Raw genomic sequence first — 25682 nt, 5'->3', positions numbered from 1 at the left:
GAAATCAATGGTTTTGTCCCCAGAAGCTTGATACAAATGGAGTGTGGGGAAAGAACTGCAGGAATAGCTGGGGATGAGGGAACGTCTGCAGATACTGCTCAGGGTGCTGATAGAACATAAAGGTGAGGGAAGAAAAAGCCACCAGTTGCTTGGGAGATTAGGTAAAAATCAACCTGCCTGTGCTGGGCTCATGATGTCATTGAGAGGATGCATCAATACTTTTGTGAGTTAAACCCTGCGGTTTTAGCAGCACTAGTGAGTGCTTGTGTTCCTTCAGTAAATTAATATTTTCAATTTCATTGTATTGTCAGCACAGGCTCATTGATGAGTGCACAAAGGCTCCTGAATCAGACTTGCACGATATCATATCAGCCTTGATAATCATATATATTGCCTTTTTTAAAGCTTGAAGCTTTCAGTTTCAGTCCAGATTAAGGGCTTGGCATCACTGTTCTATGCTTCAGTAAACGGTACATGGGAAAAGCAGGCCTGTCACTTTAGAAACCACTTGTACATTGATTCGTTACGACTACCATCATTTTCCTCTCACATGGAAATAAATCTTGTGTGTTGCTATGTTTGCAAAGGCTCTTCTGAGCTTAATTGCTCTCTCTGAACAGTGTTTAACTTGTATCCCTCTTCTGATGAGAATAAACCCATCCTTTACGGACTTCATAAAAAGTGGAGTGATGGTTGGAAGTATAGAGAAAATTCTGAACCCCACACAAATGTTGGTGGGTCACTCTGCAGGTGTGATAGCTTCAGTTGCTGGTGGGCAGAAAGGAATCTCTTTACACTCCCAAAGCTAAACTGCTTGGGAGACATGCTAGCTGATATAACAGTAAAGAGAACAATATGAAATGCAACTATTCTTTCATACAGAAAGGATTTGATGTTGCTAGGTAAAAACTTGGATTTACTGCCTAAATTTGTGTGCAATAATTGATGTGGATGGAATTCTAACAACACCTGTGATGAGTATTCTGGTAAGTCATCTTGGAAGATGACTGAGATCCAAGAGGCTGTGAACAGTAGTAATTAGGAGTGTATGACTGAGGCTTAATGGCTGGAATAGGGTACCCAACCAAAGGTACTGGTGGGAAGGTTGCTGTGTGGACCTGTAAAGGAATATGTATGTTTGGCATGATAGCGTTCAGAAAAAGAACACTTCTGTCAAAAGGCTGTTCTGACTTTTCCCAAATTGTCTGTACCTGTTGCCTGCTGGTTACCTTGTCCCACCAGCCGAGCAATCACAGAAGAGCGGGGGAAAAACTGGTAGAGAGGATTTGCTTTGTAAGAGCATCTTACTGGTATTAGTGAGAACTAAGAGTGAAGTTAGTATTTTTCTGCTAAAAGAAACATTCTTGGTTTTGTGTGGTGGTTTAACTGGGACTCCAAAAAAGTGACAAGTGTTTGCAGGTTTCTTGTCTAATCTGACTGTCAAAGAACAGAAAACTCTTACTGTAGTAAAAGGGATAATGAGGTATGTAGGACACTTGGGATGTCTTCTCCAGGATGATTGCTCATGCAGAGCAGGAGGGGGAAGAACCTGGATTTGTTTCTTGTCCTGGAGTGAGAAAAGCAGAAGGGCTGGGAACTGGATGTGAAACGAGCTGGCATGTGGCTTTGAACATGCAGCAGACTGCTGTGTGTGGATGAGGTGGTCAGCAGTGTAGCATCCCATGTGGGACTAAATACCAGCTACCTGTGGATACTCTGCTCTGTAGGCACAGGATATGTGTGCATGTGGATGCAAAAGACACTCTTCATTTCTCCCTCTGGAGTTCAACTCTGCAGAACAGGCATAGACCACTAGACCCCTTACACTGACCTCTCATCTTTCACAGGCCCTGCAATTTCTTCATGTTTCTCTTGACATTACCCCACTGATTTATGGTAAACTAAAGTACATATTTTTTTTCCAAAAAGACAGATCTGAAGACATCAGGAAATGAGAAAACCCAACATTTCCCTTGATAATTTGTTCTACTAGCTAACCACTGGCACTCTTTTCCTGTTTCTTATTACTCATTTCAGTCTGTCTGGTTTCTGATCCAAAACAGTAGTTCCTGTTATAGATATTGCAAGTAAATCAAAATGCCCCTAGAATAGTACCTGCTTTCTTTTCAGAATGTGGGGTATGGTAATTAAATCTCTTCAATTTGTATTGCTGTAATGCAGCAGGGCAGGGAGCTGGTTCTGTTGAAATATATAAACTTTCTCCCTGTTGCCTCTGGGTTACTATCAGTTTGCAGTCTGCTCGCCATAGGGCTGTATGGATGTCTGGTGCTATGGTGAGGAGAAGGCTGGAAGTGTTCCAGGTGAGATGGTGTTGCAGCAGAGTCCCTTATCGGGGATCAAGCTGCCACCGAAGCCTTCTGCTGAGGGATGCTTTTCCAGTCCTCAAAAGAAAAGCAGGAAGGCTGCAGTGTCTAACACAACCAATCTTGTCTTTAGTGCTACATAAGAAGCAATAACAAGTTATCAATAAAAATGAAGCAATCAAGCCTTCTTGAGTGTGTGAGAGTGAAAAATGTCTTCCTTGCTTGACAGGAAAATGGTTTTGCTTCCGTGCCTTTAAAGGGCCACAGCTGCTCGCTCTGAGGGCAGAAATATAGGAAGAGCAAGTGCATAGTGCAGATGTACACCCTGTCCCTCTTGAAGGGCTTGGCTGATGGGGAGAAACTGTCTGAGATAACTATTTCTGCCAAGACCAACCTAACTGAGGCAAAGGTAAATTAACTTACAGGAATTCCGTTAAATTAAAGCACAGATGAGCTTGACCTATTGGTGGGAAAATACAGGAAGATCTTTGTTTCTACACACACACACACACACATACTCATTTTAGTCAAAACAATCTGGGTTAGCAAAAATGCTTATTAAAAAGCCAGGAAAAGCTGCTTTGATGGAAATGGGTGAAGGTGTGCTTACAGGAGAGCTGGGGTAGTGGCAGTCTTCAGCAGAGGGCAGAGAGCAATGAAACTGATTGGATTGATTAGAGTCTTATCCTTACAAGTTAAACTCTTCCCTAAGAAGGAATTAAAGAAAATTCCTTTGGACCAGCTGAATACATACTAAGTTATAACCATTTCTTACATTACTGTATCTGATTTAATGAAGCTGTAAATGTTTCATGCTTTGTATGACTCCCCATCTCCTAGTTTCAATATAAGGAATGTTTTCTAGGTGAGTTCATCCCGTATCATGTTTTGTATATTAAAAAAGCTAAATTTTTTTTCAAGACTATTGTAGGAAAACAAAGGTTTTAAAGTGCTTCTCATTCCTATATAAGCAAGATTATTAAAATGCTAACAATTACAAGAGAGGATATCCAGATAAGCAAACTCAGCCTGTTGAAAATACTAACCTTGCAGCTAGAAACGGAGTTTCTAAGGTTTAAAATGTCAATGGGGGTTTTAGAAGGTCACTCATATTTCCCAAGGTTTATTTTGAAACCATACATCTTAGCTCAGGGTTTGACTGTGGATCAGCACTGACTGTATATGTAGATGCCAGAGACAACAGCTCATCGTTACATGGCAGATAAACTACTGAGGAAAATACCTGTGGGTGTCCCAGGGTGGGTTCCCAGTGTGACTCTGAAATCAGGTAGAACCAGGTGTGATTGGAAGCAGGATGCCGTAGTGGAGGGAGTCTACTGTGATGAAAACATGAAGTAGAGCATGGTGGGGAGGTGACACACCCCCCATCAGGTATCTTTCCTCTTTAGCCAAGCTGGAGATACTGACTGTAGGAATTGAACAGTAAAAAGAAGCAGGTGAGGAACAATCCAAGAATTGATTTATTTATTTATTTATTTATTAATTTCCTGACAATATACTGGAAGATCCTTGTGGAGAAATGGCTTCTTGCAAGACCATTGACAATTCTTCCAAATCTAGGTCCTAGAGGGTCAGGAAGCAGAACTGCAGCCAGCTACCCAGCTGCTGCTGCTGCCGAAGTGGATGCCTGCTGCACCCTTAAGAGAAACATACTAAAACTTCAATATTGGTTTGTTTTCAATCCAGAGAGAAGATGGTGCAAGGCCCTGGTCCTGGCTTGTCAGGCTAGTTATCAGCTTGCTATGAGAACTGTGTGGAGCACCTGGGATCAGGTGCTGTTTGTTATGATTCCCAGTTAAAGTGTGAGATAGTAGCAAAGGCTTTGAAAATACAGTCATGGGTTGAAAGCAGAGAAGAGAGAATCATAAACAACTTATGACTGAAAAAGTGTAGCCTTGAGAGCTGGGAAAAGACTGCTTTTGCCTCAGGGAAGGAAGAAGCTGCTTAGCAAAGGGAGGGGGAACAAACCTAGGCAGGGATGTGATAAAAGCATGTGCCAGAGTCTGGGAAAGTAACCTCTCTTCCCTAGGAGCCTTGCAGCATTCTTTTCAGAGGCAGATACCAAGGGCTGGCCACTAGTGAGAACTTCAACAGGTTTAGCAGGATGGGCTGCGGATTGAAGAAGCGCCTACTTCAGTTTTGACTGTCCTTGTGGAAAAGCTCTGGGGCCTAAAAACATATGTCTTAGACCATCACAGGTTCTATTTGCCAGTACTGATTGCACATGTGCTGAACGCTCACAGCTGATTCAGGATAAAGAACTGTCTGGTTTGAATACATGATACTCACGTGGATCATCAAGGGGGCTTGGACAAGATCTTCAAATGTCCCTTACAATCCATTCTATGTTTAAGAACTAATATGTAGTGATAATAGTATGAGAATTATTGGCATGAAGATTGTCCTCAATGAATGCCAATGTAATGAAGTTATTTTAAAGCTTAAAATTGGTATGATTTATCAGTCTAAGTACTCCTGTCACAGTGATCCACTTCCCTTAAGGCTGTCTGTATATCCAGTTGCAACCACATGTCTGCACTTGCTCATCAGCATGCATTTGGCTGCATCCTGCCCAATGGGAGGGTGAAGCAGAAGAGATGAAGGAGTTAAAGACAATAATTACAATCATAAAGGAAGCGAGGCTTCATTACTTCAGCTACTCAGGGCATACTTGGCTTGTATCAGAGCTTTAGGGTACTTTTTAGCACCTACAGAATACTAAATTTGTAGGAGTGCAGAATTCTAAATTTCTAAAAGCAGTTCTGGGCCTATATTCTGTTTGCAAGGTGTCTGGATGGAGGCAGCTGCCTCCATGTTTATTTCAAGTCCTGCCTCTAAGCATCCCAAGATTTAAGTGTGCACCTTTTCTTCACTGTTTGGCTTACCAATGTAACTTAAGGTTCCACTATGCCTGAAGGTACCCAAGATTTGTGAAAAGCAGGTTGATTTCTTTGAATGATGTGTTGCAGTTAGCTCCCTGATTACCCTGTGACTTGGTCACTAGCATTTATATTTACATATAACTGCTCTAATGGGTGACTCCAACTAGCATACCTGAAACAACCTTCAAACTACCCATCTGAGAAATCCCTAACAATGTAGCCCTGCAAAACAGAATCTGATGAGGTATATTTGCCTATGTGAGCCCGTACCATATACATTTAGGAACCTGTCTGCCTTGACATGTGGTCTGCAAAACTGCTATGAGGGGTTTTGCATAAATTTCACCAGTTCCTGGCTATCTGTATCAATACTGTGCTTACTTGTACTCAGGTGAGTTTCTAAGGGCTTGCTGCAAGGAAAGAAGGCTTTATTGGCTAAAGTTTTACAGGACCCTGCCCAGTGTCTGAGGGGATTCAGTGTTTTCATTCAGTCTATTTAATGGTGTAAAAGGTATACTTTGTGAAGCATGTTTGTTAAACTACTGTGACTCTGGGAGGGATGGTGAGCACTGGAGAACAGGGCTGGAAAAAGTAATCTTGAGAAAGTCTCAGGAATGGAATAAGGAATGGTACAGAGGATTGCAGTGAGTTAAAGGAATGAGCTGCCAGACTGTCAGTTAGAGAACTACTATTCAGCAACACGTCTGCCAGAAATGATCTGCAGGTTATAGCAAACCACTACTGGAGGGAGGGAGGGAAGAGAGGGATGTGGGGTGGGAAATCCCCCCTCCTGTATGAGGGGCAGTTTATCCTCCAGGTATGGGGATAGATCCTTCAGCTCTACATGGGGTCAATGTGGGAGCATTGCACATAGGTTTGCACTTTGCTCTTCAGGAAAGCTGTGAATCACTCGAGGGAATTCAGAGGAGAGCAATTAGTGGTGTGCTGTAGCAATAACTGATCTTTCTTAGGTGGAAATTGCTCTAGCCAACCCTATGTGCTGCCCAGTTTTTTGCGTTTCTAGCAGGGATTTGGCTTCAGATCCGAAAAGGCTTATGACTCTGCTATCTGATACAGGCCAGTGTGGGGGAGCTTGCTGGAGTGCTAAACTAGGGGGGTGTAGAAAAACGTACTCCAGGAAGATGAGGCATAAGCTGCACTCACTGCCCTATGCCTGTAAAAAAAAAAAAATCATGTCATAAGATTTAGTGGGAATCTTTATGAAATGGGAAGTTTGGTTTAAAGAAAACTTATTTCACTCACTCATTGACACACATTTCATTCACATTTTCACACCCACATACTCATGGGCTCCAAGACATATGTCAAAGCTTACAAGGATCACTTATGTAACACACAAAGGATGAGATACTGGCTCCAAATCCTTGCTCCACCTTTTAGGTTCCTCTTGATCATGCTAGATCTACTTTTTGAGGTGGCTTGAACCAATTTTTGGAAGCTCTTATACTCCCTTAAGAAGCCAGAAAGTTACTGCCGTGAATTTTTTCCCCTTAAGAATCTCGCTTCTTTCTCCAGTATTCTTAGACAAGGCGGCTGCCCATTGTCTCTGTTTCATTTTGAGTATCCTTACGGCGAGTTTGCCTTCCTGTTAGGACTGCAGAAAGCAGTGGCACAACCTTGTCACCATCCTTCTGTTATTGGAGCACAGGTCTCCTGATAAGTTCTTTCTGCTGTGGCTATATCAGAGCACAGGTTTCATGATGCAAACATCTCATCCATCAGTGTTTCAGTTTGATCGCTGTTGATCATGTTCTTGGTTGTCAGTACAAGACATTCTTCCAGCCCTTGCTTGATTAATAGCTTTTGCTGGTGCTTTCCTTCGCATCAACATTAGTATTGCTGCTACGAATCTCTGCATTTCTATCTGAATGTCAGCCTTCCTTGGCTGAATGTGGTGGACTGTGATGTAGCATTTTGTAGGTGAGAAATGGCTCTTAGAACTGGTGTAGGAGGAAGCAGTCCCTTCACAGGCTGTCCACAAAGCTTGCTCAGACTCAGAATACTGACAGACTCTGAATTAATGGAAATGCAACCTCTAAGTGCTAAGCAAGTGTTGACTTTTCCAGTTTAAGTGCCCCTAACTAATTGTTCTACTAGGGTAATTATGTCTATTTTCTGAAAACCAGCTGATATCCCAGCCCTATTTGTGATAGCAGCAGAAATAAAAACCAAAGCAAGACTTGATAACTGCACAGATCTCACAGCCCAGCTTGTTGGCCTAACCTTTTTTTCTGTTGACATCTAACTCTTTCCTGCTTTTCCAAAGCCTGTCCCTCTCATACCAAGCCATGATGACGCCATCCACAAGGCTTCTTCCCCACTGAAGTAACAACTGTCCAGTACCCTTCTTCTTCTAGGTGAAATGCTTGGTTCTGCAGACATTGCTGGTTACTAAAGAAGAAGTCCTTTAAAAAAGATTTGCTAGTACTTGCCACTTTTGATATACTGGCCTTCCATTTGTTCACTCACAGACATGGAACTTGGATAAAAATAGCAGCAAGTCAGTTTAAGGGGTTTCACTGACTGAGTGCATGTCTTGATTTTGAAACATAACAGTGTTTGCTCATTTTGGCCAGACATCAAATGTCCTGTCTCTGCTTACTTTTGATGGAGGCTGTGACTCTCAGTTCTCCTGTCCCAGCAGGCATTTCCCAATTAATTACTTTGAAGGCTGAACAACCCCCAGCTTCATTTGATCTCTGATTGCAAGAGAAAAAATAATATTTGAGGCTGATGCAGGGATTCCCTCAGTCTTTGGAAAAGAGCTTGGTCACAGCAGAACATTGAGTGGAGGAAGGGCAGAGGGACCTGGCAACTTGATTAGCTAACTGGACTTACCAACTGAAATTTCTACACATGTTATACTGAAAACAATGTGTTCATGTTGTGGAGAAAAAAGCCAGAGAAACATTGATAAGCTGTTGAAGAAAACATCTTTCCCTTGACTGGTGGCAGTTGAGGACTGCCCCTCAATGTTATTTGGTTTTGTTTGACCTTGTGTGATTAATCTTTGCAGAAACAATCAGCGATTAACAGGAGGTTTACAAGACTATAGCACTGCTCTTCTCCAAGAGACAGCCTGCACAGAAAGGGATCAGCAAGGACAGGAATTTGCTTTGGTGAATGTTAACATGATAAATGCCTGCCGAAGAAGCGAAAGGTGAAGGCCACTTCCATTTTTAATTTGCTTAAGATGTAAACCAGGCTACTTCTAGTGGTGGTGACAGAGGAATTTTGTGTGTGTGGTTATATGGTTCTTGTCTATGCAGTCTGAGAGTCTTGGCACTCACAATTCTGAAAGGCTTGAATAATTAAAAGGTAGGGTATAGGAGAAGAATACGGGAAACTTAACTGACCTACACCGATTCAAAGTTTTCTTTGAAAATGATTGTGGGACTGGGTATGTATGTCAGGAAGATGGTTAGTGTGTGTTAAAGGTGTGAGCAAACTATGTAGTGATTATTAAATGTGTATTAATTTAGTAGAAATATTGACGTACACTTAGCCCTGACATGGTACTTTCTACACGTCCTCTCGACACATCAGTGCAATGCTTGGTCCAGTCAAAAGAGGGAGCTAGTGTGTTAGGTGAGCTCCTGGTTAGGGATGCCAATTCCCTAGGTGAAACAGGCTTTGTAAGAGGAGCAGATACTTCCCAATCATGAAATTCGAAACCCCTCCACTGATGAAACTATAATTGCAGTTGAAACAGATACCATAAATGTTCTCTCCAGATGTTCACCTAAATGAAAATGCAGTCTACTCCTCCGTGAGCTGCATGACAAGATATTAGCGTCTGCTTGGTAAAGGAGGTGTAAATTAGTTCCTGGAATGCTCAGTAGGGATTTTGCTGAGCATCTGATCTGATAACACCTGGAAATTAGTGGGAAGGGGAGAGGTTCTCCAGAAAGATGGAAGAAAAGAAAACTGGGAATGCCAGGGAATGTCTGTATCTGAACTGTACTGTAATTTGTGGCTGTGCTGAAACCACACAGCAAATTGGTAGTGGAGGAAACAGAGCAGCCAAGGCAGGCAGAGAGAGGAAGCTGGGTGTGGAGGTGCCTGGAAAAGTAGTACATCAACTTGATGAGTTTACACAGGCTTAGCTCAGACATGCTTGTGTGAGCTGTAATGATGCTTCTAGCTATATGCTCAGGTATACAGCTCAGCCAGAGGAAGCCAGCCTAAATCTAAAGAAAACGTTCTGTTTCCATGAACGAGTGGTTTTCTACTTGAAAAACAAACAAACAGTGTAGCACCCGGTGTAGTCCCCTTTATATTTTCAGTGCAAAAAGTAATAGCTGCCTATATCAGAACACTTCCACATCTGTGGGTTTTATCCCTTCCACCAGCTCCACAACTTTTTGCAGTATCTATGTTCTCCCAGGAAAATCAATGGAAAATCTTCTAAACTTTTCCTGTCTCTATCCATTCCTTGCCATATACACATTCAGATGTCATCTTTTTTTCTGTTACTTCCTAGCTTTCCTTTTATCTGCCACATAAAATGATATATAAATGGATTCTGAGACAAAGCCAGTCTTTGCTTCCTGCACTTCCATCTCTGCTATTGCATGAGTAAAGCAAAGCAATGCTGTGAAGGACAGAAAAACTCATTATAGCTGTTAGCTGAAATAAGGTGAAGCTTGAAAGCATGACTAATAAACACCTAGGTAAGACTAGCTGTAGCCATCAAACATCACCTGTACAACATGTTGTACACCTGTACAACACCTGTAGTAGCATATGATAGTGTCTGGGATATAAAGCATGAACTGTTAGTAGCTAAGCATTAGGTATAGCTTGAAACCGTGATTAAAGCATGTGTAATGAAAATAATTGGTGGAAAAATGTTTGGTAGAAGAGGATCACAAGCAGGAAAATGCACCATGCAATGTGGAAGGAATTGTTTAGATGTCTATAAAAGAAAATGATGGATGAGAATCATTTGGGTGCTGAGGAACTGAGGTTCCCCCCAGCGTGCATTATTATATTGCCAACACAGCACATAGTAATTCCTGCTACTGAAATAAAACATGCATGAGCAGAGTGGTGGCATGCTAATCTTTGTAGGGAAGCAGTGTTCTGGAAGATCCAGGTTTGGAGATGGATTTGGGAATCTATGCTGCAGATTGTGGCCAACTGTGTTCACAGTGGTTGGTGGGAGAGAGCTGCCTGTGCTGTGCATAGGAGGAACAGCCTACAGTGTACCTGGAGCATTTGTGTCTCAAATCCCCCTTGTGAATTGGAACAGGCTCTACAGGTACATCTAGATGCATAGGAATGGAGAAATAGTTATCAGAAAGCAAGAAACTGGAAAGAGGAAAAATACATGCTGAGAGGTAATGTGCAAAAGTGTCTCAAAAAAGTGTCCCAATGTGCAAAAGTGGTAAGCTCCAGAGCCGGGAGATCCTGCTGAATCCACAGAAACTGATGATCCTAGGACATAGTCAGATGAATCTCTACAAGGCCACCAGCACACATGCCATCAACAATGGTTTTGTAACTGGGGCACATCCAAGAAGAGGGTGGTGGTTAGATGCTGACAATGATTACAGGATTACATGTGCATCTGCAGAAACAGATGGACTTCCTGAGCATTGATCCTGGCTCATTCAATATGAGCCTCTGTATCTGAGAAAACCATTCTGGTCAGCTTCTCCTTCCCTTCTTGGTAATGAAGGGTGTTTGCATGTGTGTGAATCATGAAGAATAATTAAATTTACTGTCTGGAGAGTGATCTGCTATTAATAAGTCTACTAAAACAACTTAATAAAATGAATGCTAAATAAATATTGGCTGATCTGTTTCTCCACTAACTTGATCCTGTCTCAGGGAAAAGGCAATTTACAACTCTTAAACTCCAAGGGGAGAAAACTTTTGATACCTGTCTTTGCCCTTACCTGTCACTCCCTGTGGTTCCTTAGACAAATCTTCCTTTTGCAGCCTCATTTACTTGTGTTGCTTCTGTTCTTGTACTTAATGTTCTAGGGGAGTTTCACAGTCCTCTGCCACTTCAAAAAACTATCTTCTATTTTCACTCTGATTCTCTTCAGGTAGCACAAGGTCAATGATTTTGAACGGCTTACACTTTTGCTGTGCTGTGGAAATGAACAGACATTATGAGATAGGAGGTCCCTAGAACTTAAAAAAAAATGTGGTCAGGGTATTTGATCTGGAGCTTTGCAACTGTCATGTTATAAAGTGGATGGAGGTTCGTGGCTTATGATGGCCATCCATGGGCAATGTCCTATGTGTCATATGCTGTGTGACTCCTTTGTTTAGGCCAGGGCTACAAATCACCCCGTGGAAAACTGTATTCTTATCACAACTTGTTTGAAGAAGAAGTTTGAGTTAATGGTTGAACACAGGTTATAGCCTCTTCTGGCAGCTGAGGGTGGTCCCATAGCTGTGAGTGTCTGATGTCCCATATACCCAAGCATACTTCTCCATGACTGATCTGCTGGTGTTTTGTGCATCAGCCGTGCACGGCCACTCTGGTTGTTCCTTTGCACCAGTGCAGAAAAGACTAACACAGGCGGTGGCTGCAGTCACTGGGAGGGATGGAAACTGGAGTGTGTGTCTAAGGTCATTTCTGCCAGAAGATCAGGTATCTATTATCTCCACAGAACCCCTTGGGTGAGGGATCTACAGGAGAAAGGAACAACCTTCTTCCTCTCCTAAAATCAAATCTGAGGTATTAACTATCTCTCGGGCTCCTGAAATTGAAAGCAAACCAAAACGGTTCAGGAAACTGATGTGTTGGGTTTTTTTGTTTGTTGGGTTTATTTTCCGGTATAATTTCAGCTGCCATTTCAAGACCTCAGAAATCCTTTGCTTTTAAAGTACAGTAATTCTGCAGTAATGGTGGTCTTCTAGAAGAAAAGCTGAAAGTAGTGATGTATTTAGATGAAAACTGGACAATCCTGAAGTCCAGCTGTGCTTTCAAAAGCCTAAAGACAATTTCTTAGAAATGGTGCTTTGATTTTGCTTCTTTTCTTTGACAAAAGCCTATATGCCCTTTCAGATTTGGGGCTTTTAACTCCATTTAAAACACTTAATTATTATAATAAAGGTTACATGGTGGTGACTGATAAGTTTCAGATGGGCTGTAGCCAAATCACAGCTCTTCATCATGCTGTAGCTGTGCTGTGGGCAACCCATTTCCCAGTGGATATTGCTTAAAAGCTCTGCACTCTGGGATGCTTCCTGTGTTTGCTTGAAAGTGAAAATATGAGTCATTCTGGAAGGCAATTAAGGAACATAAGAAATAAATAGCAAAGAATGGCTTGCATGAAATCCCAAGCATAATTCCAGATCTACTTGGAAAACTGTATCAAGTTTCCCAGATTTGTATTTTTTTTTCCAAGTTTCTGGTTATTTGTGGGTATTCAGACTGTGCAACAGAAAGACTGGTACGACTGAAAATCAGTAGCATAGGATTGAGCAGGAGGCAAATGATTTTCCAACCTCTTTGAAGCAAAGCATGAGGTAAGTGTCTTCTAACTTTTGCTTCATTTTGACGAAGGGGATAATAAGCAGTGGAGTGCTTCCAAATTGCCAGGGAAAGTAAGATTTCCTCTTTCTTGGGCATAATTGGTATCTGTAGTGATAGGAATTATTCTAATTAAAATCACTTCAAAAAGTAGTTTGAGAGATATGATTACTTACTGATAGTTATACTTCTGGGCCTATTGATTCCTGTTGCCTATTTATTTGTAATTAGGGACTGCTGTAGGGCATGCATTAGTTTAAACAGTAGTATGTGCACACAACAATCCTGCTGGGGGGTGTAGGGGTGGGAGAAATCAAACCACAAACAAGATGATACCATTACAGTTGTTGCACCTTTTTCTTACTTCCCCCACAGACCTCAGTGCCACAATACCTTACCTTCTGCAGTGATGTATTTCAGTCACTTACCATAAGCAGGTTATTAAAACCAAATTATTACTTAGGTAATTACTACTTTTTTACCCTTGCTGTCTGCTCCAACTACTTCATCTTGACATCAACAGTGCTGGAACTGGTGTTTCTGTTGAAGCTGCCTGGTGTCTGCATTTTCTGCAAACTTACCAATGCATTCTGTATCTGACTCTTGTTGTCCTTTGTAACTGTTTACATCTCCAGGTCACATAACTGTAAAAATGCCTCTAGGTCTATTGAAATTGAAGTGTTAAAACCTTAACTGAAAGGTAAAGCACATGTTTCTATTACTTACATTTCATGTGCTCCTTCAATGTGACATAACAATGTCTGGAATTTCTGGCTGACCCTGGGCATGAAACTGTGCTTTAACACAGTAATTCAACTGCACACTTGCGTCTTTTCAAGCAAATCTATGTGACAGCAAGTCCAACTGTTCTTCATTGTTATTCAAGGAAGTTACACAACTGCTGTCCATATTTATGCTTGGTGGGTGGTGGGTTTTGAGGTGTGTTCTCAAGCAGTGAGATCCTCCCCTGGCAGGTTTCTTACAAACCTAAGGGTCAGAGACTGTCCCTGGTGCAGAGAGCTTGCAGCTGAGGACAGAATGTGTGCAAGATGGGTTAAAGCAAGAAAGATGAAAGGTACATGATGTGATAGCAGGCGATGTTGTACTCTTGACTCTGGGTTTAAGACATCATAAACTACAGAGATGACAGCTTTTGAAAAACAGACTGAGAAATAGGGCAGGATGAAAGGAGGTGGTTTGCGGTGCACAGTACATCAGACTTGGACACTTCATGTGCTAAAATAGCTATTTCCTATTTTCACTTGTGCTTTCAGTTTTGTATTGCTGTCACTTCTGCTTTGCAGACTTTCCCTAGCCAGCCTACCACCGGTACGGCACAGAGAGAGACACCAGATGAGTCAGTCCTTTCTGTTTGAGTGAATTAGCTCCTGGTGTTTCTGGGTCCAGGTAAAACATCAGAAGAGTGGCCTTGGTCTTAGGCAAAGTGCTATGCAAAACTTCAAACAAAATCCTTGCCAAACCCCAACAAAACCTGTTGTAGCATAAACTGTCCCAGATAACTTTCAGGGCACTGTTATCTCTTTATTTCTGCAGACCAGGGGCAGGATGTAGCTTCTATCTGTGTACAGAGTCTGCTTTTAACTGTTACAGCAGCTAGTGTGGAGACATTCTGATACCGCTAAGTTTTAGGCGACTAATTACCCAAGTATGCACAGCACATTGCGGGTAGCAGTACTGAGGTGCTCTAAACTTGCAGACCTGGTTCTTCAGGTTGTCTAGTCCAACTTTTTGACCCGGGAACACAATGTTTGAGACACAACAGTGGAGCACACAGCGCAATTGCACAAAGGATATGTTTTGTGTGGGGGTTAACCTAAGGTATGCAGTTTGTGCAGCAGACTGAGTAGGAAGGCACAGGTTTGCGTGCTGTTCTGGTGGCAATGTGGGTGATTTCAGACAAGTTACTCCTTCCTTAACTTTGCAAAGATGTAACTTTATCAAGCGGCCACGGTGACGGATGCGCGCTCCGGATTTCCTCACACCTGTACCACAAGCTCCACAGCCTGCAGCCCGCTGCCTGTCCCAGGCCGCTCTCCTCACAGGACACCTCTGCTCGTGGAGGAATGCCCTCCCTGACGGGAGGCTGCCCGGGTCGCGGCTGGCTCAAGCCCGACCGCCCCGGTCCGTTGGCCTCGGTGCAGCGGCTCAGCCGCGCCCATAATGGACCCGGGCGGTGCCTCACGGTCGGGCGCGGGGTGGGGCCCGCCCCGGACTCACCAATCAGAGAGCGCGAATGGGGTGGGAGGGGGCGAGCGGCACAAGACCAAGGCGCCAAAGAGCCGTTGCTCTACCGGCCGCGGAAGGACGTTCCCACCTCCCGCTCTCCTCGAGACCAATCACGGCCGCGCCCCGTCCACCGGTCCCGCCCCCCGGGGAGAAAGAACCAATGGGAGGCTCGACTCCTTCAGCCGCTCAGCCAATCAGCGACGGAGCTCGGGGGAGGAAAAAAAAAGCCACCACAAAAAAACGGCCATAGCGGCCGCCTTCCGGTGCAGCCCCCGGAGGTGAGGGTCGCTCCGGCCGCCGGGCTTTGCTATGGTGCTGGAAGCCGTCGGTCTCGGCGTTCCTCTGAGCTCCGCGGGGCCAGCTGGGCGACCCGCGTCATGACCTGGCCGCTCGGTGTGGGCGTGCCCGTCATCAAGTCCCGACGCCATTTTACGCCAGAGGCCGCGACCAGAGAGACGTCTCAAGAATTAAGGTAGCGGCGGGGAGCGGCTGAGGGGCGGGCGGGACAGCGGGAGGCGGTGGCGGCCGCCGACAGGTACCGCGGCCGGAGGCAGGTAACGTGCCCGCCCAGCGGGACGCCGCTGGGCTCCCGGCGTGCACCGCGGCGGCCGGGGCGTGAGGGGAGCTCCCGGCGTGCACCGCGCCTCCAGCAGGGGGCGCCTCTCCCGGGGGCTCCCGACGTGCCCCGCGGAGTCGGCGGGGGTGTTGTGGTCGGGGTCCGGGGCGCGTTGCTGGCGGTGGGCGGTGAAGGAGCCCCCGGTGCTGTTCCCTGCTCCAGCCTTTCAGTCCCGGCCACGCCTGGCAGGTGGGGTGTAAGACTGTCAGGGAGCTCGGTGGTGTGCCAGCCGGGGGTCGGCTGTTGCCCTCCTCATCCGTTAGTGCGCCGCTGGCAGTTACATCCCTGAGGTGGTTGCCCTTGTTTTTAGGTGGTGCCGGTAGTTTGTTGGCCGAGATGAAAGGGGTCTGATAGCCAGGCGGCTTGCAGCATGCAGAGAAACTGAAAAAAATCCCTGTCTGGCAGAGTACTGACAGACATCTTCCGCACATGATTCAAAATATGTGCAGTATACATCTTCCTGTCTTACTTGTCAGTGTTTGTTAGCAGTCTGCTGTGAATCTCGGCAAGTTTCAGCAGTTCCGCTTTAAAGAGGGAACTTAAGTTGTCACTGACTCAGATTTCAAACTGGTTCCAGCTGTGAACTGTACTGATAACAATGCTAGAGGACAAGGTCAAAGGTCACCAGTGAAGGCAGTGGGAGGCAGTGTCATAATTTTCTGCCATTAGCGGTGTTTCATTCATTTCAGCTGCTGCTCTTTTTTGATAGCACTGACATTTGAAGGAAGGTGGAAGTTCAGCTCCTCTTCTGTGTTGTTTCTCAGCCGAGGAAGTGGAACTAGTCTTTAGTTTTGCTGTGGTTGTATAAAAGACTCTTGTGGTCTGAAAGACTGTGGTTTTGTGTGTGACTTTCTGTTCTGAGTTGTTTTGTTGTTTTTGTCTTTGATTGTTTTTGTTGGTTGGTTTTTAATTCTGTGATGCTTTACAAGATGCTCCATTTCATCAAAGATGTAGCAGCATTTAGTAGTTCATTTCTATGTTGCTTGGCTTTGCTTTCTCTGAGCTATTTCTAGTGTTTCTAGCACAGATTTTTAAAAGTAGAGGTTTTATCTAAGCAGAGATAATCACTGATATGGGTGTAAATACTAATTACTATTAAAGTATACAAGGATGCTGGAGAAGGACTCTTCATTAGGGACTGTAGCAATAGGACAAGGGGTGATGGGCTCAAACTAAAGTAGGGGAAGTTCAGGTTAGATACAAGAAAGTTCTTTACAGTGAGGGTGGTGAGAAACTGGAATGGGTTGCCTAAGGAAGTTGTGAATGCTCCACCCTTGGCAGTGTTCAAGGCTGAATTGGACGGAGCCAGGGGTGACATAGTTTAGTGCGATGTGCGCCTACCTATGGCAGGGGGGTTGGAACTAAATGTTCTTAAGGTCCTTTTCAAATCTAACCATTCTATGATTTTATACTCAGGGATTTCTCTCTTTACACAAGTGGAAAAATTTCCTCCCTCCCTCTTTCATGCAGGTTGTGCCCTCAATTTTGAAAGATCTGGAAGGATCCTGCCATCTCCCAGCTAGGTAGCTTTTTCTTTTTTTTCTCAAGTGAGATCATATTTATGGGTTTTGCCTTTTTTCTCTGTGTTTTTTAAGTGTCCCCGGTGTCTCACTGAAAATGAGATTTCACAAAAAAACAGTTTGTCAGTTTTTAGTGGGGATGAGTATCTTTTGCTGAATTTATTTATTTTGCTAAAAGGTGCTAACCAGAGCTATGTAGTGGTTGACAAAGATATATGAAACAACTGTGACTTTCGTGTCAGGTTAAAAAGAGTGAAACCCGGTAATTGTTGTTGCTTCAGCAGTTCTTCATTCTTTTAGGGCTAATAATTTGACCTTTTATTGAAACAAGAGTGGAAATTCTTTCGTGAATAGTTTGTGAACAGTTATGGTCCTGTTCACACGAAAATCACAGTTCTGTTTGTACTTTAATATATATGAAGAACAGGTTGGAAAGCCCAGTACTCTCATGTTCCTTCTTGTATTTTATTGCATACTTGCTTGCTTTTTTTCTTTGTCTTTGTTTGATTTTTCTAGTCCACTTCCTTGTCTGAGATTCAGTACAGCACTCGAGAAAATATTTTGCTTTAGCTGGATAGTTCCTATCCCTTGCACTCCCCAGAAGCAGAATTACAAATGCAAAGCAGAAAATGTCAATAGATAAGCACTTTAAAACAAATAATGTAAGACAAATCACTCTTCAGTCAAGTTAAACCTATCCCAGGGAGGGTACAAAAAAAACCCTTTTAGCATCAGTGTCTCCATCCTCTCAGTTACGTTATACACAGCTTTGTATAATTATGGAAGAAATGTTAATTTTGTTAGAAAGCTCTTGCATTAGAATGCCAGACAACAATGAGGTAGTGGATGTGGGAGGGACATTAGCAGCCCTTCAAAATCGGTGGCTGTGCAAAGAAGGAAGAAGGTAGCTGAAAGCTTTGGTTTTGGTTTTTCTTCAAGAGAAACCAAAAGAAGAAGATTCCTCTTCTTCGGAGAGGAATCTGAGAGGTAACGGAAGGTGAGATTTGGACTGCCGGCAGTGTTTGGTGTTGCAGATGGGGCTTTAACCTAGAAGGGAGAAGTACAGTTGCTTAATTAGGAAAATGGAAGAGTTTTGGAAAGATGTGCAATGTAGAAAGCTGTGGCATGGCATGGTTTTGCAGATGTGAGAGCAGTCATAAGTAGGGATCAGAGGAGTGTCCTGAGGAATGCAAGACTGAAAGAGCCTTGCTGTAAGAAGGTGAGGTCAGGGTGTCAGAGGTGGTAATAACAGGGAGACTAATCAGTCAGCAACAGCAGTAATAGCAAATAAACCTGCAATTCAGCCTTTTGATTCTTCTGTTGAACTGAAATTGGAGGATGCTGGTGCTTTGGCATATGGGAAGAACAGGCATCAGATTAAGCTGGGACAGGTTGGAGATAAGTAGTTTTTCTGTTCTCTTTGGTAAGATGAAGGGCCACATGTTCCAATTACAGATGTTTTTTCACTGAGTTACAGTATTCTCAACATCAGTGCTTGCCAGTAGCCTGATTAAAGAAGTATCAATGCATCATGAACAGCTTTTTGTATTTGGGCAGGTGCTAAAAATGCAGTAGCCATGTTAGGAAATGTGAAAGTGAAAGTAACAAGCTTAGGGAAGGATTGAAAATGAAATCCAGGTATAGTTTGAACAGTTGAAGCAGTGGGTTCTTCTGGTCTGAACTTCAGAAATGATTACCAATTCTGTGAAAGCAGTCACTTAGGGGCGCTTAGAATCTGGCATAAGTAAGTTTTGCCTTTGTAATCACTGTTACATAGACAGTAACGATAGATCTTTGTTTTGGAAGGCACAAATATTACAAAAGATGGAAAAAGTTCTTAAATCTGTATTATTCTTGATTTATCATATCTTTAACTGGAAAAGACACTCCCAAAACAGGCTTAAGTATAACCTTGAAGTTTTTAATAAACTTCCTTGCTATGTGGGAGAAGATAAAGTTTAGCAACTTCAGAGTTCATGCTGCGTTTTAATGGTAAGATTTCTGAGTAACGTACAATGCCCATTTTTAGAAGTGCATTCTCTCACAGAGAAATGCCTTCATGTTCTCACATCCCACTTACCTCTTGCTGGAGAAAATACTTCTAATTTAAAGCTATTACTTATGTTGGGTATGTATAAAAGTAAGATGGTTGTAGACTGTAGTTTCTTTTGGAAGTCAGAAGGCGCCCTTAATGTGTGTGCTGAGAGGGAGGCTGCTAACACGTACTTTGTTAAGGGGCAGTGCTGGTACACGTTCTTGCTGAGGAGTCTGGTAATGGTGCAGGTAGGGATTTCCATCCCAGCCTGGCACCAGATGTGTGGAAAAAAGCCACAAAGGCTTTTGGACAACAAGGTATAACTTGCAGGTAGAACTATATGGTTAGACTTGATGGCAACTAATAATGCATTAAAGAGGGTTTGGTCACTGATGGTATTGATAAGGCTGCTTACCACTATTACACCTTGAGAAACAACCAGTAGGAGTTAACAGCTTGAAGTGTTGACGGTGGAGATGGGGAGGCAGTCAAAACCATCACGCAAGTGACTGGTGAGGTTTCCTGTGACATACTGGATATAAATGAGGTCAGTCCCATTTAAGAAAGCTTAATTTAAGCTGGAGGGGTGGTTAAGACTTACTAGGATGATAAAGGAAATGGTTTGAATGAGGAACTGACAGGTTGGCTTCATTAGCCAAGCAGAACAAGGCTAGAAGGTGATGAGGATGCTGATGCTTTCTCTGATCTATTCAGAACAGGAGCTGCTGGCATTAAAATCAAATCTGTAGAAATAAATTGCAGCATTTTAATTTTGTCAGTATTCACTGTATGGGTGTTTAGATTTTGTTCTTTTAAAATGATAGTTTTGTTTTCTCTTTAGAAACCAGACCATTACAGAGTTCTTCAAACCCATTTTAAACCAAGGTAAGTATGTTTTTTTTAAAACAGAGGCTATTATATGAGGTTTTGTTATCCAAGTGTGCAGAAGTATAGTTTAATCTCATTCCAAATTGGAGCAGCAATGTAAGGAGTATAGCTTGCCAGCCATGTCAATATGTGCACATTGAATTTTTTTAATAATGTATTTTAAACCAGTTAATTTCCTAATAAAATGAATTTATTTAATGATGTAATTATCCAATAAGTTACTGTCTCAGGCTTGAGCTAGACTGTTTCTAACAACTGAAGATGTGACATAGATCATGCAGTTCTTTGATACGAAATAAATTGCATGGCACTAGCAAAACTAAATGATTAAGAAAATTAATTTAGAATTGCAGGTTTGAGAGAGATAAAATAGCAAGTAATACAGTCCAATAAGACTTCCTCCCCCCCCACCCCAGTATTGCGATTGTGAATAATTTGTCTTGTCTTTTCTCTCTTAGACCTTGTCCATAAAGACAGAACTGTATTGTGCTCACCAGACAGTGGAAATGTAAAAGATGCAGCTTTGTGTGCCGAGCATTTTGAAAAGAAAGTGTCTTCTCCAAAGAAGGTCAGAAGAAAAAAGATGCCAGACCGAACACGAAACACAAGTCCTGTGTTAGATGCCTTTCGGAGGAGAATTAAAGAGAAAAAAGACAGTGCAAATGTTTCAGAGAATGGCAGAGCATGCAAGGCACTGGGTTCGTTGTACCCAAAAGTTGTGATTAAAAAACTCCTTGTTAATCCAGGGTCTCAAACCAGCCATTTTGTGGTGAAAAGGGATAAAACTGTCAAGTCAGATCAGGGAAGAAATGAGAAGTGTCTAGGAGTAACAAGAGCACCATTGTCTTGTGGCAATTGTTGGGAACAGAAAACTGACTGTATGGATCTAGAAGACACAAATTCAGACTCTGACAAACGGGTTTCATCACCAGAAGCTGATACTCAAGCCTGTGATAGAAACAATGGCACTGTGAACAGCACAGCTCTGCGCCAAACCTCAGGGCTTCCCAGGAAACTGCCCTGCACACCAAATGACTCTGAAGTCACGATGTCACTGGGAGCTCTCTGCATAGAAAGGAAGTCATTCTCAGGAACAAGCGTATCACATCAGGTGTGTTTAAAAGGGTCATTAAAAGTGGAAAACGGTGATTTTTATCTTATCAGGATAGGGTTGCTAGTACTGCCTTTTTCAGCTGTAAAAAAGTTTATGCTCTTTGCTGTTCCTTCTTGAACTTTAGGTCACGCTTGGGTAAGCTGGTTCTTAACTATTTTACAATAAATGAGAAATCCTGGTTTAAAAGCAGGGGAGATATTCTGGATTAGATGTGAGCATGGAAATTGTAACTTTAAAATGTATTTTATAGAAAAAATGTCTTTGTCTTAAATGTCTTACAACCTTATGTTTTCTAACAGTGTTGTATAGAGAACGCATTTGGGGACCTCATAGCAGCCTTCCGGTATCTGAAGGGGGCCTACAAGGGTGCTGGAGAGGGACTCTTCATCAGGGACTGTAGTGACAGGACAAGGGGTAATGGATTTAAACTTAAACAGAGGAAGCTCAGGTTAGATATAAAGAATAGGCTGCCAAAAAAGTGGTGAATGCTCCATCCCTGGCAGTGTTCAAGACCAGGTTGGGCAGATCCTTGGGCGACATGGTCTAGTGTGAGCTGTCCCTGGCTGTGCAAGGGGGGTTGGAACTAGATGATCCTTTCCAACCCAACCCATTCTGTGATTCTATAATGCAATATGAATGGAACAGAAAGGAAGATTTAGTTTGTGTTTCATTTTCTCCTTAGCACCCCTTCCTCTGTATTTGATTGTCTGTGCTTTCTGTCAGTTTGGTTTTTAAGTTCCTAATGACTTGTTTGAGGAAAGCCACATAGGGTATGTTGCCATATAACCCAGGCTTGCTAATGGCCCTGAAAGTGGAGAGAGAGATAGAACCATAGGCCAATCTGAAGGAAAAGATACACAATTTGGGTTGTGGAGAGTCCTTGTGTTGAGATCTTTGCACTGTGTTTTAAGTTTTGAAATGAAGTATGTTGCCATGTTTCTGGGAGTGTGTGGAACTAAGGCTGTGCTGGATTTAACACTTGGCTCAAGATGTCAACATCCTGGTTTTAAAAAGTACGCAGTTAACTTTTCTATTTTCTCCATATTTGTTTTTAGGGAAATGGATTTCCTTTAAGAAAAATACTGCATTCTGGTTCAAGGAAGATTGCCTCAGGTAGAAGCAGTGTTGATAATATGGACTTCATGAAACAATCAGGTTCATCACTTAGTGTCTGTGTTTATTGGCATTTTTTCTTGGAGTTATGTTTTTCTGTTTTCTCTCTCTTAAAAAAAAAATAAAATGCTGTTGTATTGTCAAGATTATTTCCAATACATGGCAAGTCTGAAAAGGTGTTAATTTGGGGTTTTAGTGAAAACAGATTATTTCTAACTTAATTAGAAGTCATGATATTTCTTTGTTTTAAGCCCTTAGTACCTGATTATTTTTACAGTTTCTCTTGTATTTTGGAAAATCCACATTCCCTGTAGTGGTTAACAAATTTCAGCTTAATCCAGGAGGAACATTCTTGTTGAACCAAGCACTAAAATTTAGCTGGTATTCTTGTTGCTTGTTCTCTGTTTTTTAACCATGTAATTTTATTTACAGTACATACAACTGAATAGAAAAAGCTGACATGAATAGAAACTTAGGCTTGCTCAGTAGGAGGATTTTAAAAAGGTGGAGGGGAGCAATGCTGATCTGCTTCAGTTTCCACCTATGCTGCCACTGGGACTTGGCCAGCGGTGGGAGGAGGTGATCTGGCTGAAAATTGAGTTGGGAAGTTCTAAACCACATCAGCTCTATGAAGTAGCTTGGCATGAAGTGGCCAGAGGCTGATGCCAGCTTAAGACGGGAAGCAGAAAAACATGATGAAGGTGGTGGGCTCTGGTGCCATAGAATAATAGCCTCAAAACAGATTTCTATGTATTCTGAACACTTTTTTTTATGACTGCTGTTAAAATTATCCCAGAATACTTTTTGTACTGTTCATTCCTTATAAACATAATACATAATTACAGACGTTTTCTTCCAGTCGCATACCTCAACTGGGCTATCGTCTGTTTCCAAAGACTGACTGATTCTAGTATATAAGAAAAGTGTCATACAGTGGCTACTCAGCTGCTTTAAAATAAAAGGATTTAATTTCATTTACAAGTTAGTTACAATAACATAATAATAACGTACAATAACGTAACAGTAAAGTATCAACTAAATCTTAATTGTGGTCTGCTGTGTTCAAGCAGAATGGAAGTATTGTTTCTGATAAAAAAAAATCAGTCATAGTTGATTTAAAACCAGTTATTTTTTAAGGGTAAGATGTTGTTTTGGAGGTTGTAATTATTTTTTAAACATGACAACAGTGGTTTACCTTCTTAAAACACTTTTTAGATGACCCATCTCAACCAAAGCCAAAGCGGGTTCACAGACATGAGGCATCTTCTTCAAATGCACTGAGAACATCATCTGAGATGGCTGCTGGTGTGCAGAAGACCCAGTCTGTTCCTTCATGCTGCCTTAGAACTAAGATGTCTTCTGGGCGATCAAAACAAATAGACTTTCCTGGGAAAAGAAAACGTGCTGCCATGAGTGTGGATGCAGACAGTTCAAATCGGTCTGAAGTATCAAGTTTGAATGAACCTGCTTTTAGTAGATCACCTGCAAAATGCAAAAATAGGAAGTCTCACTTTGTTAAAAATATCCTTTTAAAGTCTACTTGTGGTGGTGTTGTGCAGCTGATGGAGGCTGCTGCTCTACCTAGACATGATTCTTCTCTCCCAGAGGAATACCTCAACTCAAGCCATGAAAATGAGAAAAATAACTGCTCCTCTGTTGGTTTGTCATCTTCATATTCTGCACACAATCCTGGTAAGAATAACCACATTTCAGTTGTGGATACCAAAGAGAATCAATTACAGGTGGCTAACTCATGCTTTTTCTTGGAAAAGTCTCCTCCTTTTTCTCAGGAAAAAAGTGCTGTGTTGCCTTCTCTCCATCACTTAACACATACAAAAGGGGTGAAATCTCATCCCCAGAACACTGGCTTATCTCAGGTATTGGATGCTAAGAAAGAGCAAGATGGGAAAATAACAGAAAGATGTGCTTATGGTATTCAATCCAGCAACAGGTTTTCACAAACAAAAGATGAGACTTCCGAAAGTGGTTCTGGTTCAGTGGAAGGATCTGGGAAACTGGCAGTCTCCAAAGGTACTGGTAAAAGTGTTCCCCATTCATTGTCTTTTAAGGAAGGGCCCATGGACAGTGGCTATAGGTCTTCACAACCCTCGAGGGATTTAAAAGTTGAAAGCACCTGTAAGTCCAAGTCCAAGCTGAGTGGAAAATCAAAAAGCAGCTTTGACAGCGAAGATGAAAGTTTGGAATGCAATCTAGATGACGATGATGATGAAGAACTTGTGCCACTGCAAGAAATCCTCTTTTCAAGTTCCAAGCCACAGGCAGGTAACCTGGAAGAATCTTCTGACAGTTTTTCTCCGGTCAATATGAGTCCATTACTGAAGCTTCATGTAAGTGGCTAAAAAAAACCCCAAACAAATCCCCAAGAAAGCATTGCATCAGATTTGTTCTGTTGTATTTTTTAGTGATTGGGGGTTTTTTCTCCTTTATTCATAATACATGGAAAATTGGAGTTACTTGCCTGTAAAACTGGTTACTCAGCTGAAGGGTCCTATGCTGCACAATGCAATGTAGTCAAAGAAAGGGAGAGTTCATTACTATGTATGTCCTTGGAATGGCTGAAAGATGGTTTGTGCAGCCAGATTACATTACCTGTATGCAATCCAGTGGGTTTTAGGACTTCTGTTTTTGCTTTTCCCCTCTAAAAAAAAAAAAAAGGCAGGAGGCTACGTTTAGAAGTGTGGAATTTTGAGTTGAGATTAACTAGAGGAAATTGATTTAAATATTGAGAGACCTGTGTGCTAGACTCCAGTCCTATATCCTTGACACAGTCGGTGATTGTCAGAGCTCTGTGTGCAAGTTCTTGATCTGCGAGTGTGATGTTTTCTTTGAGGCTGAATTTCATGGGTATTGGAAGTATGTTAGTATTTCAAAAAGCCAAATGACTTCTGCTCACAAGGACCAGTGGTTCACAGCTTACAGGATATTTTGCTGATGAACTGATCTGTGTTTTTAAGACTTAGCCTGTTTGTTCAGACAGCACCTTGTCAAATAGTGGGTTTGGAGTTTTACTGTAAAGTAATGTTTTAATTAGGAAAGTACTGCAGTAGGACTGTGTGTGGTGTTCCTGACAAAGTTGGTACAGGTGGGAAATGGCTGTGTTTAAATAAAAGATTTAGTACTGAATGTGGCAGGGTTGGGGTTAATTTTGTTTAGAGCAGCTGTTTGGTGCTGTGTGTTTTGGACAAAAATGCTGTTGATGAGAAACCAGTGTTCTGACTGCTGTAGAGCAGTATTTGTGCAGCATAGAGGCTTTCCCTTCCCACTCTGCCTCTGCAGTGAGTAGGCTGGAGTGGTCGAATAGTTAGGAGGGAGCAGAGCCCGGACAGCTGAGGAAAGGGATGTATGTATTCCATGCCACACAGTGTCATGCTCAGCAATAAAAACA

General features: G+C 42.4%; 1 protein-coding gene across 6 annotated transcripts in view; it reads left to right on the top strand.

The window, feature by feature from the left end:
• Positions 1-12484: 12484 nt before the first annotated feature.
• The window catches only part of SLF2 (SMC5-SMC6 complex localization factor 2), a 31469-nt gene continuing 18271 nt past the window's right edge, over positions 12485-25682 (top strand). For 3 of the 6 annotated variants that reach the window (XM_062601800.1, XM_062601798.1, XM_062601802.1), the window contains exons 1-5: positions 14970-15462; positions 20003-20046; positions 20508-21160; positions 22219-22318; positions 23492-24624. In XM_062601800.1, coding sequence (XP_062457784.1) covers positions 15368-15462; positions 20003-20046; positions 20508-21160; positions 22219-22318; positions 23492-24624 — 2025 coding nt within the window. In that variant the 5' untranslated portion in view covers positions 14970-15367. Of the gene's footprint in view, positions 12740-14969; positions 15463-20002; positions 20047-20507; positions 21161-22218; positions 22319-23491; positions 24625-25682 lie in introns of those variants that run through there. The other 3 variants (XM_062601799.1, XM_062601797.1, XM_062601796.1) reach the window with 3 other exon arrangements.

Source organism: Pezoporus occidentalis, unplaced genomic scaffold, assembly GCF_034315485.1.
Source record: "Pezoporus occidentalis ecotype Australia unplaced genomic scaffold, CSIRO_AGI_Poc_V1 ctg73, whole genome shotgun sequence".
NCBI classification, from domain to species: Eukaryota; Metazoa; Chordata; class Aves; order Psittaciformes; family Psittacidae; genus Pezoporus; species Pezoporus occidentalis.
Note: the sequence above shows the minus strand (reverse complement) of the source record. Positions and strands in the feature narration are given on the sequence as shown.